The following is a 15040-nucleotide window of genomic DNA, read 5'->3' on the forward strand; positions in this document are numbered from 1 at the left end:
TGGGGGGTAACCCGCGGCACAGGCTTTCAAGGCCTTGGGGGGGTTTTCGTCCTCTGACGGCAATGGAGGTACCGCAGGAAAGTTTCCTTCCCCCTCTGCTTTGTCTCTGTGACTTTTTTCTTGGACTTTTAAAGTCTCAAAAATGCTTCTCCACCACGGGAGCATACGCCGTGCTTCGTCATCCCCCATCGTTGCCGCATCCCATAGCTCCACCCCCACATCATCCCAAAGGTCCCACGTAAAAATATTAGATGCAGTCACAGCGGGTATTTTCTCTTGTACCCAATCAAGGATCACCTTGAGATCATGCCCAGGAATATTCTTTTCATGCTTTTTAAGGAGAGCTTTCATAAGCTCATACACCTCTCTCTCTGGGGAGTACACTCGATTTCCCATGTTTCCCACAGCTCACTTCTCTACTCCAGAGGGATTTCAGGCCGGCTCCTGCTTCCTTTCAGCAGCACATTCAACTTTCTGTGGGACTCGCAGCAGGCCATGCAGATAGGGGGTTCTTGAGCCTTGGTATCACGTCCAATGTGATCACGTCGGGGTCACCAATTTGCTGCAATTGAGAGAAGGGACACAGCCTGATGCAAGCAAAATGTCGATTTATTGTACACAACCACAAATTTATATATGTTTTCATTAGCTGCGTGTTTCAAACAGATTGGTTCTTTTTGCTAAACTTCGCCTGTTCGGTAACCCCTGATTGGTTAGTAACAAACAAAAGGCATTAAGTTCCTTTAACTCTAAGGCAGTTTAACAGCAATCAGCCTTCATTGTATAACTTTGTTACATCCCCTTCTGCTCTTCTTTTTAACATCATATCTCAGTATGACTCATCAGTCCACCTTCCGTTGGGGGTTTTCCACCTCTTTGTCCTCCCAGGGTTTATGGCCTACAAGTTCCAACACGTCCCTGTCTATCAATTGGGCAGCACGTGGAGTCTTGTCTTTCAGGCTTTCTCCCACAACTGCTCCCAAACCAAAAGGGCCAGCTGGGAAAAGTGATGCTTATCCTCACTGCCTCCTGGAACCCCTTCAAATGCCCTATCAACTTTGGCACTTTCTTCTTTCCCAAGGAGTCAAAACAAAAAAAACCCCCACTATTTTTCACTCTCTGCAGTTCTAAAGTGCAAAAACAGCCACCATGCCCCACTGCTTTCTCCCACAACTGCTCCCAAACCAAAAGGGCCAGCTGGGAAAAGTGATGCTTATCCTCACTGCCTCCTGGAACCCCTTCAAATGCCCTATCAACTTTGGCACTTTCTTCTTTCCCAAGGAGTCAAAACAAAAAAAACCCCCACTATTTTTCACTCTCTGCAGTTCTAAAGTGCAAAAACAGCCACCATGCCCCACTGCTCCCAAACCAAAAGGGCCAGTTGGGAAAAGTGATGCTTATCCTCACTGCCTCCTGGAACCCCTTCAAATGCCCTATCAACTGGGGCACTCTCTTCTTTCCTAAGGACTCAATACTCAAAACCACCTTTTTTCACTCTCCGCAGTGCCGTGTTTGAAAAACAGCTAACAACCAGCCACTGATCCCACTCCAAAGGGGCCAGCAAGCAAAGTTGTGCCGTGTCGTCCCTGTCCCCTCGAACCGCTTTAATCGCCCCGCAAACCTTTGGGATCATGGCTTTCTTCTTGACTTTAGCCTCAAAACCACCTTTTTCCATTTTCCCAATGGCCAGGGGAAAAAATACCCAACGTCCAGCCATCGCTCACACACCGAAGGGGCCAGCAAGCAAAGCTGTTCCTTGTCGTCCCTGTCCCGTGGAACCGCTTTCATCGCCCCACACACCTTGGCGCTCAGGGATTCCGCTTCACTTCAGCCTCAAAATCACCTTTTTCGATTTTCCCAATGGCTGGGGGAAAAAATACCGAACATCCAGACATTGAACCCACACCATAGAGGCTAGCACGCAAAGCTGTGCCTTGTCCTCACTGTCCCCTTGAACTTCTTTCATCGCCCCACAAATACTGGGGCTCATGGCTTTCCTCTTCACTTCAGCCTCAAAATCACCTTTTTCCATTTTCCCAATGGCTGGAGCCAAAAATACCCCACATCCAGCCATTGCTCCCACACCAAAGGGGCCAGCATGCAAAGCCGTGCCTTGTATTTCCTGTCGACTCAAACCACTTTCATCACCCCAGAAACCTCGGGGCTCAGGGTTTTCCTCTTCACTTCAGCCTCAAAATCACCTTTTTCCATTTTCCCAATGGCTGGAGCCAAAAATACCCCACATCCAGCCATTGCTCCCACACCAAAGGGGCCAGCACACAAAGCTGTTCCTTTTCCTCAGTGTCCCCTGGAAGCGCTTTCATCACCCCACAAGCCTTGGCGCTCAGGGCTTTCCTCCTGACTTCATTCACAAAACTACCTTTTGTTTTCATTTTCCCAATGGCTGGGGGCAAAAATACCAACCGTCCAGCCATTGCTCCCACACCAAAGGGGCCAGCACGGAAAGGTGTCCACACTCCTCCCTGACCCACAGGGAACATCACCTTAGCCCTCTCCCGCTTGCCTGGGCAGGGTCCATAGGCACCCCAAGAGAAGGGTTGGTCCTTTGGGGCTGGCCCAGACCATGGTGCGGTTGCCGAGGCAGCCCTGCTGACAGAGTGCTCTGGCTTGCAGCACTGCCCTGGCCATGTGCAAGGTGATGTTGTCTATGCCTCAGACTCTGGAGAAGATCTTAAAGGAGTTTCTCAGCTTGCTGCGGTAGCGGTGATTGCACAAGCTTCTCATCTCCGTCACAGAAGGCATCCTACAGTTGGCTGTGGGTTACGAGGAAAGGCCTTCAGCGAGGCACGGGGTACAGGGTGGGCATGCGGCCCTCCACAGGCAGGGCAGTCCTGTTTCCTGGCAAAGCTACTACTAGGAAGAAGATTGACCACAACTCAGAAGACTAAAGTCATGAACGTAGGGATGTTTCCAGTTCTTCATTTCCACCCTGCCGCTCTGTTGGTAGTTTCAAGGGTGACATTTCCTCAGGTCCGCACACTTGAGCTAACTGTGACTCCCTGGTGAAAGATGCGGTTTAGGCAGCAGATGTTCCACTGAACCTGGAAGTGGAGAAGAGGAAACGGACACACGTTGTTCCCTCCCACACATCTACTTTGGCATCGGGGCGGCAATTCTCCGGGCCTGGAAATAGAACTACCTGGAATAGGCCTTGCACTCGTTTAAGAAAGGAGCTGCTGTGCTGGGGTCTCCATGGGACAGGAGCTCCTCAGGCTGGCCTGGACCCCCGCCACAGTGCTCCCAGGTACCCCAGGCCCTTGCCTGCAGCATGCAGGCAGGGGAGGCAGATGGCTGTGCGGGTATGGCCGTCACGGTGGGAGGCAAGGACGTGCCGATTGGCAGTTTTACAGCAGGGCTCGCCCAAGTACCTCAGGAGCTGTTTCCCATCATTTTCCCAGAGACAGGGATGGCACCACTGGGCGGTCAGGGGCACGGGCGCTGGTGCCGGCAGGACAGCACACTGCAGCCACCTTCTTCCCACATACTTCCTGTAAGTCCTTCACTCCATGAGAGCCACTTGACAGGCCACCAGGTCATTCAGAGAGATACCTCTGCACTCCGTTAAGAGCCTTCTAAAGGCTTTACTTTTCATTGTGCAAAATCAGGTTTATTTTCAAAGCTCTAAGTAACATGCCACAGAATATGCAGGGCCTCAGATTCCTTCAGAAAAATACAGTGCAACAAGCAGGAAAGCGTGGGAACAAGCTTATGAAGCTTCCGATCGTTTTCTGCTAAAGAGAGGCACTGAAGCGAAAGACAGGCAGGCCCTCGTCTCTCTTCTCTTCCTATCGCCAGCCTTTCTGCTCCACTCTCCATTGATGTGCCCAGAGCCGGTCACTGACAGAGATCCTCTTCTCCTGGAGGAGTGGGGGAAAGCGCACAGCCTCAGGGCGCGGTGCCGGCAGCTCTGGGCAAAAACAAAGCAAGGCCAAAGCCGTGAGCAAGGAGGAAGTCAAGTCACTGATGGAGCTGCCAGGCCTGCCCAGCCTCCCCTGGGCCTGCCTTCATCTCCCCAACAGTGCGTGCGAGGCTCTGCAGGCAGAGGGCTTGCGGGCCATGGCCCAGCACCGGGGTTCCTCTCCTGGGCCGTCCGCCAGGGGCCACCAGGGTGCGGGGACCGCGCCTGGGTGAGATGCTGCAAACCCGTGGAGCATCCACCGAGGCTGTGTGCATGGAGGTGGTAATGGGAGAGGGTCCAAGGGAGAAGCCAGGCAGGACAGGAAGGGCCTTTGCTAGCCCCCAACCAGCCGAGGGAGCAGCTGCGCGATGCCGTGCTCAGCAGTAGCTGCTCGGCTGCCCCACTGGAGGAAGAGGGAACCTTTGGGGTGACGGGCTTCGTCTTCCCAAGCCCCTGGTATGCGTGATGGAGCCCTGCTTCCCAGCCAGTAGCTAGACATCTGCCCGACAGGGCACGCGGTGAAAGAGCTCCTTGCTTGGCTTTGCTTGCATACACAGCTTTGCTTCGCTTACTAAACTCTCTCTGTCACGACCCACATGTTCACGTCCCTTTTTGTCTGTGTGATTCTCTCGCTCATCTGAGAGTGAGAGGAGCGAGTGAGTGGCTGGCTGGGGGCTTGGCTGCTGGCCGGGGTCAGCCCACCACACAGGTCAAGGACCTTTTCCGTTCAGGGAATAACATGCAACGGGCAAAGCCATAAATAAAACACACAGTGACACAAACCTGTTCACCAAGCCACAAGGGAGACCCTGACAAAGACCAAAACTGTGCAGCCATTAGCTGATCGGGTCATTAACAAAAGAGGAGTGTGCAGGTTCTTGGGAGACCAGCTGGTGATTGCATGCATCTGTTTTCTGGCAACTGTCAATCCGGACTAGCTGGTGAGTATAAAGACATCAGAGATCAGCGTCACATGAGAAAAATAAACCGGAAAGCAATGAGTGTTTAGGGTACACTCCTCTGCATATGTGGACTGCAAAATTATCAATGCCACAGAAATGGATTCCTTTTGCTTTGCAAGTAAAGGGGAGCAGGGGGGCTTGGCACAACTACTGCTCAGGGAGACACAGCCACTTTTCATCTGCTCTCAATGCCAGAGGAGTCTCAGCCCATCAGTACAAACAGGATGAATCCACACCTTTCTTTACAGCTTCAGTGTGGTTTGAAGTAGCTTTGAACACAAAGAGACGTAAAACTGGGAAATATGCTCATGACTTCCTCCTTCCCATGAACTGATCCTTTTGGCATTTTAAATATCTACAGTGCAATACAAACCAAAAATCAGTGGGACCACCTTTTTCCTCTCGAATATCATTGTCTGACCAACAAACCCCTTGTTTGGAGAGGTTGGATGCCTCCCTGCCCTCTCTGGGGTACCCCTTGGCTGACATTAGGGAGTGCTGCAGGTCTGCCCAACTCGAGCCGCCCATCAGACACAGGCGGTACAGTCCAGGCAGCAGGTTTGTTGTCCTGCTGCAGGCTGCACTGGGCAGGGACAGGGCTGCTGCACTGGGACCCCCAGGAGTCCCAGCCTCATTCTTAGCGGCACCTTCTATCCCCTCTTTCCTGCTTTTTCCTGATGCTCCGCTTTCATCTCGTCTGGTAGTTTTCCACCTTGTTGTTTTTCCAGTTTAACCCCATACCAGCTAGATTTCTCCTTTCATGGTTGTCCTGGTTTGAGGTAAAACAGAACCAATTTTCTGTTCAGCAATTTTACTTTTCAGTTAAGCCTCTTGTAACTACCCGAATTCTCTGAAGTTAACAGCATATTTTTTAGACAGTGTCTGCTTCCGACAGCGATAAGGCCTGACGTTTATAGTTATGCCAAGGAATGGTATGTAGAGAGGCTCTTGCTTATACTTACTGCTATAGCAACCAGGGCCAGCTCACTTTATTATGTGCCCCATTGGAGGGTTGGAAGCAGAAAACCGTAGAGGGTTCCCACCCGTGGGGAGGAGTGGACAGGACAGGTGACCCAAAACTGACCAACCGAGTATTCTATCCCATCTGCATCATGCTCAGTATAAAAGCTGAGGGATCAAAGGGTCAACCCTCTTTCTTCAATGGCTGGCGTCTGAGGAGGACTCTGTCTGTTCATGAGCCTTTGATCCCAGGCCATGCATTCCTCAGTCCAGGTCCAGAATCCAGCTCCTGTCTGTCACTAAGTCCAGTCTGGCACTTTCCCAGTGCCCACCAGTGACGTGATTGTCATCCTGGGAGCTCAATATTGGTTTTGTATCAAGGAGCACAGAACTGGCGAGGAGCTTCTGAGCACAACCCACGTCTTTCCCTGCTGCCCCCAGCAGCCCTGTGGCACTGAAGCATTTCCCCGAGGCTTCCCCCTCCCCACCCCAGCACTTTCCTCAATCCCACAAAATGGCAGAGACCCCCCACCCAAGCCAGGGTTTTCTTGGAGACTGGCTTTCCACCGGAGCTCTCAGAGGTGCAGTCACTGCAGACTGGTGAGTGAGTGGCCTCCAGCCTGGGAGTAGAGTTGGGGCCAGTGAGTGTGCCCTTCTCGATGCCAGGTTCCTGTTTCCCCGGTGTGCTGGCAGTGGGGGTCCAGTGGCTGTGGGGCACGGCAGAATGCTGGGTTAGCTTGGGGATGGGGCCAGCACAGCCTCTCCTGGCCCCAGCACAGCCTCTCCCAAGGCAGGAGAGAGCAGAGGGGACCCAGATCCCGCTCCGAGGCATGGGCAGTGAGAGGTAGCAGGGCTGCCAGGGGGCAACAATGCTGCAGGACAGGGACCTTGCCCATTTACAAGTGCATTCCAGGGAACTCCTGTTGATCAGGCTTCCTCTGCCACGTCATGCTCCAGCATCGCAGCCCTTTTCCTGGGCACCCTCAAGCCTGGACACCCCCAGGAAGACTGTGCCAGGGGAGAGGGAACAGGGCTGGAGGGAGGGCAGAGCTCCTCCGCACTGCATCCAGGCTTCTCTCAAGAGCACAGCAAAGGTAACGACAGCAATTTCCCTGGCAGCTGTGCCTGCGTCTCCTGACGGCCCCTGGCTCTGCTGCCTGCTGCCAGGCTGCTGGAGGGCTGCTGGCTGGGCAGAGAGGCTCCCCCCCAGGTCTGTCACGAGGCACTGCACTCCCAGTGCTCTGGTCACGGTTGCCATGTGTCTCACACTCTCACACTCCCCCTTTGCCTCCCTGTCCCCTGGCTGCCCAGGAGAAGGCCCAGGAGATGCATATTCTCAAGAGCATTGGCACAGTGTGCCGAGCTAGCAGACACGAGGGCTTGTTGCAGGGCCTGGGTGTCTTCTGCGACACAGACAAGCTAGCAGAGAATATCAGGGTGAGGGGACACCTGGTGGGTCTGGGGAAGGGGGCAAGGCCCCTGGGCATGGGCACACTGTGAGGACAGCGCTTAAGCGGGGAAGGGGGCAGTGGCAAGCATGTGTGGACACCGAGCTGCCCCAAGGGGATGCGGGTACTTGAGGAGAAGCCCTGCCAGCAGAGACCGCAGCACCAGGGGTGGAAGGCGGGCATTCTGGGGGCTGGCACTGGGGTGGGGGCAGAGGGGCTTCACGAGCCTAACCAACTAGTGCCAGGTCTGCTGGCACTGGGTGCAGGTGGCTGACAGCTCCCATCCCGGTTGTGCTCTGCAGGCTCGGCTGCAAGAGGAGCCCAGAGATCACCTGCATACGGCGGTGCAGCAGCAAGCCATGCTCACCACCGCTGCTTTGAGGTACCTGCCCAGCCCCTGCCTTGACTGGCACCTCTCCACAGCCATCAGTCCTGGGGCGGGCTGGGGGGCACCCCCCAATCTGGGCAGAGTCAGATGGTGCCATCTGCAAGGCCTCTGCTCTCCTCTGCTCAGGACTTGCCCGGAGGGTGGGAGGCATCAGAACGCTCCTCTGGCTCACACCAGAGTCAAGGAGGGAGGAGAAGCCTGCAGGCAGGGCTCCCTCCACAGCCACCGTCCTTCCCAGGGACCCCTTCCCCAGAGGTGCCTCGAGGCACCATTCCCAGCACCTGTGTCCAGCAGGCCCCTCTCTCCACAGCTCAGTGGAGATGATGCCAGAGGGCACAAAGAAGCACCTCTTACACGGCTGCTTCAGCAGTGTCCTCTGGATTCCCCCAAAGAGGACACAAAGGGCCTGGACACTTCTTTCTACCACAAGGTAAGCACTGGAGCTCTGGTGTCCCCTGGGGGGCCCTGGTCACCCTGTGCCAAGAGACGACTGTACATGCAAGGCAGGGCATGCCTCTCCCCCCAGTCCTGCACAGGACAGCACTGCCGCAGGAGCACACTGGGAGCCCAGAGCTGGCAGCTCTCCCTGTGCAGCGATGCTGCACAGCTCTAGCTGCTTTGGGAGCCAGGGCTGGCAGGGCCCTGCAAAGCTCTGACTCCCTGGGCATCCAGCCCAGGTGGACTCTTGGCTTCATGGCTTTGGCTCAAGCTGCTGCCCCTCAGCCCTTCTGAACTTCTGCCTCCCTCACCCAGGCCTGGCACTTCTTTGAAAGAGAGGAGGACAGCCCTATCTGCTACAGAGGCATCCCTATTCCCATCCTGGGATAGCTGCTTAGGACACGTCGTCCTTCTCAGCCCTTGCAAGGACAAAGAGACCAACTGTGCAGCTTCAGATGCTCTTTACCACCTCTTCAGATTCATCCTGCAGCAAAGAGGTAAGAGAAGTTGTGGTGGGCTGGGTCTCTCCACACGCACACATCTCTTGATACGACTGTCCGGGATCCGTTCTCTGCTTTTCTCCTTCCTCACTCCTCTCGGGGTCTACAATTGATGACCACATCCCAAACCACTTCTTCCTTATCAGGGAAGAGCAGTTCCAGCTGGGCATCGTGCTGGCTGGTCCCTGCAGTGCCTGTAGCAAGAAGCTGTCCTTTCTCCTAATCCTTCTCCATTATTCCTAAGGAATGTTCCCATCTTGTTCCCATCTCCTGCCACCCTTTGCTTTACACCCCTGCCCGCCACCTCCTCCCCTGACCATGGGTCGTCATAACCTCCCTCCTCCACTGTTTCCAGTCCAAAGCTCTTCTTGGCAAAGATGCTGTGTCTTAACAACTCTTCAGTCTTTCTCCCCTGTTTCGGCATTGCATGGCCAGAGGATAATTCACAGTGCCAAAGGATTTTGGTGCTGCCAGCGCCTCCTGGCTTTCTTTGCCCAGCACCAACAACATGACTGAGGCAATGAGCTCCTCCCTTGCTGGGACTCTTGCTTGTGGCCTCAGCAGGGGACTTGTGTGGGCAAAAGGACCCAGAGTCAGTGGGGCTGGCATGGCCTCAGTGTCTCTGGTGAGAGGGTTCCTGCTGTCCCTGAGCAGGGACTGTCCAAGGGCTGCACTCCAGTATCCCAGCAGCAACTCCAGCCCTCCTGGCCACCAGAGAGCCCTCATTGTCTGCAGGACCAACACATTCTGCCTGTGAGCCCAACCATCTTCCCCCACCCTGAAGGCCCTCTCTTCTCATCCTCCCCTGTGCAGGGACTGCAGCCCCTGCTTCCAGCTTTCCTGCAAGCACTGCCACCAGCACTGCTGGGCATCTGTTACCAGGGCTGCTCGCGCTGCCCAGCTGGGCAGCACCATCAGGGCACTTGGTGTGATATGTCTTCCCTCACTTCCTTCCTCCCATAGAAGTTTGGAAAATACCTCAAACCTTCTGAGAAGACACGTCATCCTCACAAGCATTGCAGCAATGAGACATTTCAGCATCTTTGACATGCAGGCAGCTAGCACCATGCTGGAAGCGATCATGAGACCCTGCCTCCTGGATGACGGCTGCAAGTCGACTGTGGCTGGATGGCCTCTCCCTTGAGCCCTTTCAGGCATTGTTCTCTCTCACTCTCCATCCCTCCCTCCCAAACCCAGGTGTCTCACGTACCTGAAGCCACCTTAAGCCAGCAGTGAGGGATGGAAAGGGCAACTGAGAAAATGGCTGCACTCCAGTGGCAGCACCATCCTCACTGTGTCCCCTCCAGGTGCCAAAGTCCATGAGCTGCATCCAGGAAAATCTGGAATGCATCCACATGGTGTCAGCCCAGCAGACCAGTCACTGCTTTGCCTGACAACCGAACAGCGCCCCACGCAAGTGGTCACAAGCCCATTGGACTTCTCTCCATCAGGTGGCATGTACTGGTCCCCAAAACGTTGAGGACTTGTTCCCTGTAGGGAGAGGGACCTGGAGACTCTCTGGCCAAGAAATACTGACCCAAGGAATACTGGCAGGGCACCCTAAAGGAGCAGGGCCCTCCTTCCCACCACGCTTTCCAGCCCTGGTGGGTCAGCCAGGCTCGCAGCAGCCAAAGCTGCTGGACAAGCTGGCACAGAGCCCTACCACCACGCTCCTGCATGGCCCAAGGGGAACATCATCTCAGCCCTCTCCCGCTTGCCTGGGCAGGGCCCAAGCAATTCCACAGCAGCCTGAAGGATGGTGAGGAGGGGGAGGATGTGGCCCCTGAGATGGTGAGTTGATTAGAGGGTGGTGGGGCTGGTGTCTCCCCCTCAAAGCAGGGTGGTCCCAGGGTTGATGCTCTTTCCCCCTCTCTCCTCACAGCTGCTGCACATCATCTCCTTTCTGATGCTGCCTGACCTGCTGAGACTGGGCCAGACCTGCTGCTATCTCTATGAGGTGTGTGACAGGGAGGCTCCCCCAGTGCCACCTCTGCACCTCTCTCCCCCTCCACTGCCAGCACCTGGCCCTGCAAGAAGGCCACCATCCTCAAATGTGAGTCCGCCATTGCCGAGGGAGGTGGTGGTGGCAGGGGTGGTACCTTGATCCCCAGCCCATGACAATGTCCCTGCTTCCCCCACTCCAGACACCAAGGGACTGTACCTCCAGAGCTAGGGCCACCACCGGCAGTGAGCACTGATGGCCTTCATCCTCTCTCCCCCCCCTCACAGCTACTACAAGCTGGTGCCTGCTCAGCAGCCCCTCTTCCTCCTGGATTATGGCAGGACCCTCCTCTTCCTCCATGAATCTGACCTCCACACCTGCTACTGCCAGGCCCTCTCCCATGGTGTGAAGGATGTACACCAACCCCTCACCCTCACTTTCCCCCATGCCACCACCAGACCAGGTGACTGTCCCCTCCTCCCCACAGGTAACAGCGGACCCCCGTGAGGAGCCCACCCACGTCTGCACACCAGTGGAGCAGGAGCAGTGCAACACCCTGGAGGTGTTTGACACCACAGATGTCTAGCACATCTGCGTCAGCTTCCCCACCTCCATCCGCTTCAGACAGGTGGTCATCACCAGCATGGAGGTGACGTGAACCCTTCTGCTCCTCACAGATTTGGGGGGACACTGAGGGGGTGGAAAGAGCACCTTGAGATGGGGTGGGGGTACACTGTAGGGAGTGGACACAGCAGGAGAGACACACAAACCAAATTCAGCCCCCTGACTTCCCCATCTTTGAATGCAGAGGGGAGGCAGGTGTCCAACTTGTTACTGACCCTATCCCTGACCCCAGTGTCATCCCTGTAGCTGCCATGTCCCCATCACTGTCCCCACAGGTGTCCTATCCACACCACTATCCCCAGCCCTGTCCATGTCCCTTCAGGTGTCTTGTCCCCCTCCCTGTCCCTACAGTGGCCGTGCCTCCGATGTCACCCCTACAGGTGTTCTGTCACCACAGGTGCCCTGTCCCCACCCCTGTCCCTCCCTGTCCCCAGTGTCCCCACTCTGTCCCTATTCAGCAGGTTCTCTGCCCACCCTGCCCTCACTTCATCTGGCGCCACCTCAACCACTCACTGGTGCTGACGCAGGACAGGACCCTGCTGGGCTGCGGGGCTGGCAGCTCACTGCTGGGCTGGCCCCATGGGAGCATCAACTTTGTCTACTTCTGTGTCACAGTGAGACCAGGGGACACCAGAGACCCCACCAGGGACCCCACCGAGGGTCAGGGAGGGGCCCCCAGGCATGCCCTCTGCCCCATCCTTCCCAGGTCCCCTGCTCGGTCAGCAGCATCAGCACCTCCTGCCATTGCTTCTTCCTTCACTGCAGCCATGACACTGGGGGGCTGCGGCTCTACCAGTGGGCATGGCAGGAGTGGAAGCAGCAATGATGGAACCAGCAGCACAGGATGTGCCAGAAGTTGATGAAGGTGATGCCATGAGGCAGCCATGAGGCAGTACCAGCACAGAGCTACCGCAACCTCCCTCACACCTCTCCCAGAACAGGCTGTTGTCACATGCATAGAGACAACGTGGACACCTTTGCTCCTCACAGGTTTGGGTGGGGAGAATGGGGGGATACACACACCAAATTCAGCCCCCTCACCCCCTATCTTTGAAGACAGAGGAGGGGCAGGTGTATCACCTGTGGTTGAACATGCCCACTTGGCCCCACACCCCATCGGTCTCCACCAACCTGTCTGCACCATGGTTGCCGACCACAGCACAGCCACCTTCCTCACCAGTAGTTCCCCTCCAGTCCGCCAAATCCCCTAAATTCACCCAAAAAACCCACCCCCTCATGTGACCCATGATCTCCCGCTGATATAGAGGACTTGTTCACTCCCATGCCCATCCTCCTGCTGCTGCCCAAGGTAAAGGGAGGTTCCCTAAAAGGGTCCCCACCTCTTTTTAGGGCCCACAGTTTCCTTTTTAGGGTCTAAAACTTCACTTTTAGGGCAGAAAGCACTGCTTTAGCATCCTGCCCAACTGTCCAAAGCCTCATTTTTCCTTTCCAAAGTCTTAGTTGGGGCTTTCAAAGCTTCATTTTAGACTCCAAAGCGTCATTTTATGGTGCAAAGGCTCAGTTGTAGTTCGTAAAGTCTCCTTTTAAGAGTACAAAGCTGCATTTTTAGTTTTCAAAGCCTCTTTTTCAGGCTCCAGAGAAGCATTTTTAGGATTCAGCCAGTTGTTTTTAGGGTCCAACGTGCATCTTGAGTGTCCAAACCCTGATTTTTCTGGTCCAGACTCTTCTTTTACAGACTTAATCCTCATTTTTTTGATCCCAAAGCCTCATTTTTAGGGTAAAATCTCTTATTTATAAGTTACAAAGCCCTGCTTTTAAGGTTGAAAGACTAATTTTGAGGGCCTAGGGCATCATTTTTAATGCCCAAAGTCTGATTTTGAGGGTCCAAAGCCTTGGATACCTCTCTTCAGTCTCTGGTCCCCTGAGGACATCTGTAGTCTGTTCAAATCCTCTGTAGACTACATCATCATTTCCTCAACGCTTCTTTTGCCTGTCCCTCTCAGAACTCCTCTGCTACTGTCATGCTGCCTCATGAGGTCTTAGATGTTCCCTGCAGCACACTTTTAACTCCATATGCCCTCTTCGGACTTATTTTGTTGCAGTCACACCTCTCCTAAGATCTCAATTCCTGAAAAACAGCAGGTTTTCTTCTCTATGCCACCTAGGATGAGACCTTCCCTGGGCTCCACAGCATTTTGGTAGCATTTCACTTCCCTTTCAACCTCCCTTATCCCTCCGAGCTTTTCACAATCCCTTTGCTCCCAGTCAGTGTGCCTCCTGAGACCTTCTTTGTGCCCCACAGCCCTGTTTTAGCTCTGTAGTGGACTTTGATCCTCTCTCGTTCCCACAGAAACCCATACTCAGGGTTTTTTTGTGCCTCAGCACCCTCTTATCATCCTCTCTGCTGTCTAGGATGCCTTCATTTGGTTCCTGGCCTCCCAAGGACATCTGTACTCCATTCACATTTCCTCTATAATTTCTCCCTTGTGTCCCTGAGCCTTCTTTGGTCTCTCTGGACCATTCAGAAGCCCTCTCACGGTGTCACAACACCTATGGATACCTTTGAGGTTGCCCTTAGCACACCTTTAGCTTTGTAGCAGTCCTCACACCCTTCTCATTCCCTCAGAAAACACCCTGAGTCCATATCTGTGACCCTGCCCAGTCATTCTGTCCTTTCGTCCCTCTAGCCCTGCCCCTATTTGTTCCCTGGACCTCCAATGAGGGCCCCAGCCTCTCCTCAGGGAGCTCATTCTGCTGTTGGGCTTCTCTGGTGTCCTGGTTCCGGCAGGGATGGGGTTAATCTCCCCAGGAGCCGGCAGGGGGCAGGTATTCCATACCACGTGACCCATGCCCGAGCTATAAGAGGAGCTAGCCGGGCGAGGAGAGGAGTCGCCACTCGGGGGTGGGCTGCGGCGGTGCGGGTCTGGTCGGTGCGCTTCGCCGCGGTACTGTAATCGCGTTTTTGTCTTTTCCTTTTGCTGTTCTGTTAAATTGCACTCTTTTAACCCACGAGTTTAGCCCTGTCATTTTCTTTTTCCACGACTGTGGGAGTTGTGCGAGCGGCTGCGTGGTTCTTTGTTGCTGGCTGAGACCAAACCACGACAGTTCTTTTTGGCGCCCAACGTGGGGCACGAAGGGTTGCAATAACAAATTTCTTGTATTCATTTCCCATATTGGTTGGATAGATGCTGGTTACAATGTTACTTCGTTTGTTTGCGTGGCTGTGCTTTGCAAATTCTTACATGCTCTATCTACTCCCCGTGATGCTGTTTGTTATCTCGGGGAGAGGGATCAGGGCTATAATTTTGCTGTCATTTGCAATTTCAGCTTATGATATGATAACATCACTATTGAAGTGGCTTTGTTGGGGTGTCTATGCAGTATTGCTGTCTTGTCCATACCTTGGTTATCATCTTTCAGAAGTTATTAATAATATCACCCAATCTATGGGAGAAACAGGGGGAGATACTTTCCCCAGCTCTTTTGCCTCCCTTTTCTCCTTTGGGCCAGATATGACACCTCTTGAGAACTTTGAATATCCTTGGGATGCTCAAACCAGCATGTTTCTATTGCTATGCCTGCTGAATGTTTTTCAGATCTTGTTTAGGGTTAAGCAACTGTTTAAGTCTACCACCCAGAGATCTGCCCCAAGGCTGGATAGTCAGGGGTGGCATGGCATGTGGGAGAACATGGGCAGGTATCTAGAGAATTTCTCACCTCCAATGGTTTGGGACTTCACCCTCGAACAACTCCAGGACCCTGATAAAGTAATAGAATATTAAAAAGGAAAATGCTGTGGCTACTCCAGAGAGGCACAACTTACGGCACTGTGCTGGGCCCTGGCCAGTATCTACCAAACACTGCTCAGTACCATGCAAGACCCTCAGGGGAAAAAGAG

The 15040-nt window shown here is 54.3% G+C and overlaps 1 protein-coding gene across 1 annotated transcript in view; it reads left to right on the top strand.

Annotated features, from left to right (window-relative positions):
* The first annotated feature begins 11982 nt into the window (after positions 1–11982).
* The window catches only part of LOC104286498 (group 3 secretory phospholipase A2-like), a 24009-nt gene continuing 20951 nt past the window's right edge, over positions 11983–15040 (top strand). The window contains exon 1 of the mRNA XM_009885094.1: positions 11983–12046. Coding sequence (XP_009883396.1) covers positions 11983–12046 — 64 coding nt within the window. The remainder of the gene's footprint in view (positions 12047–15040) is intronic.

Source organism: Charadrius vociferus, unplaced genomic scaffold (genome assembly GCF_000708025.1).
Source record: "Charadrius vociferus isolate BGI_N301 unplaced genomic scaffold, ASM70802v2 scaffold615, whole genome shotgun sequence".
Lineage (NCBI taxonomy): Eukaryota > Metazoa > Chordata > Aves > Charadriiformes > Charadriidae > Charadrius > Charadrius vociferus.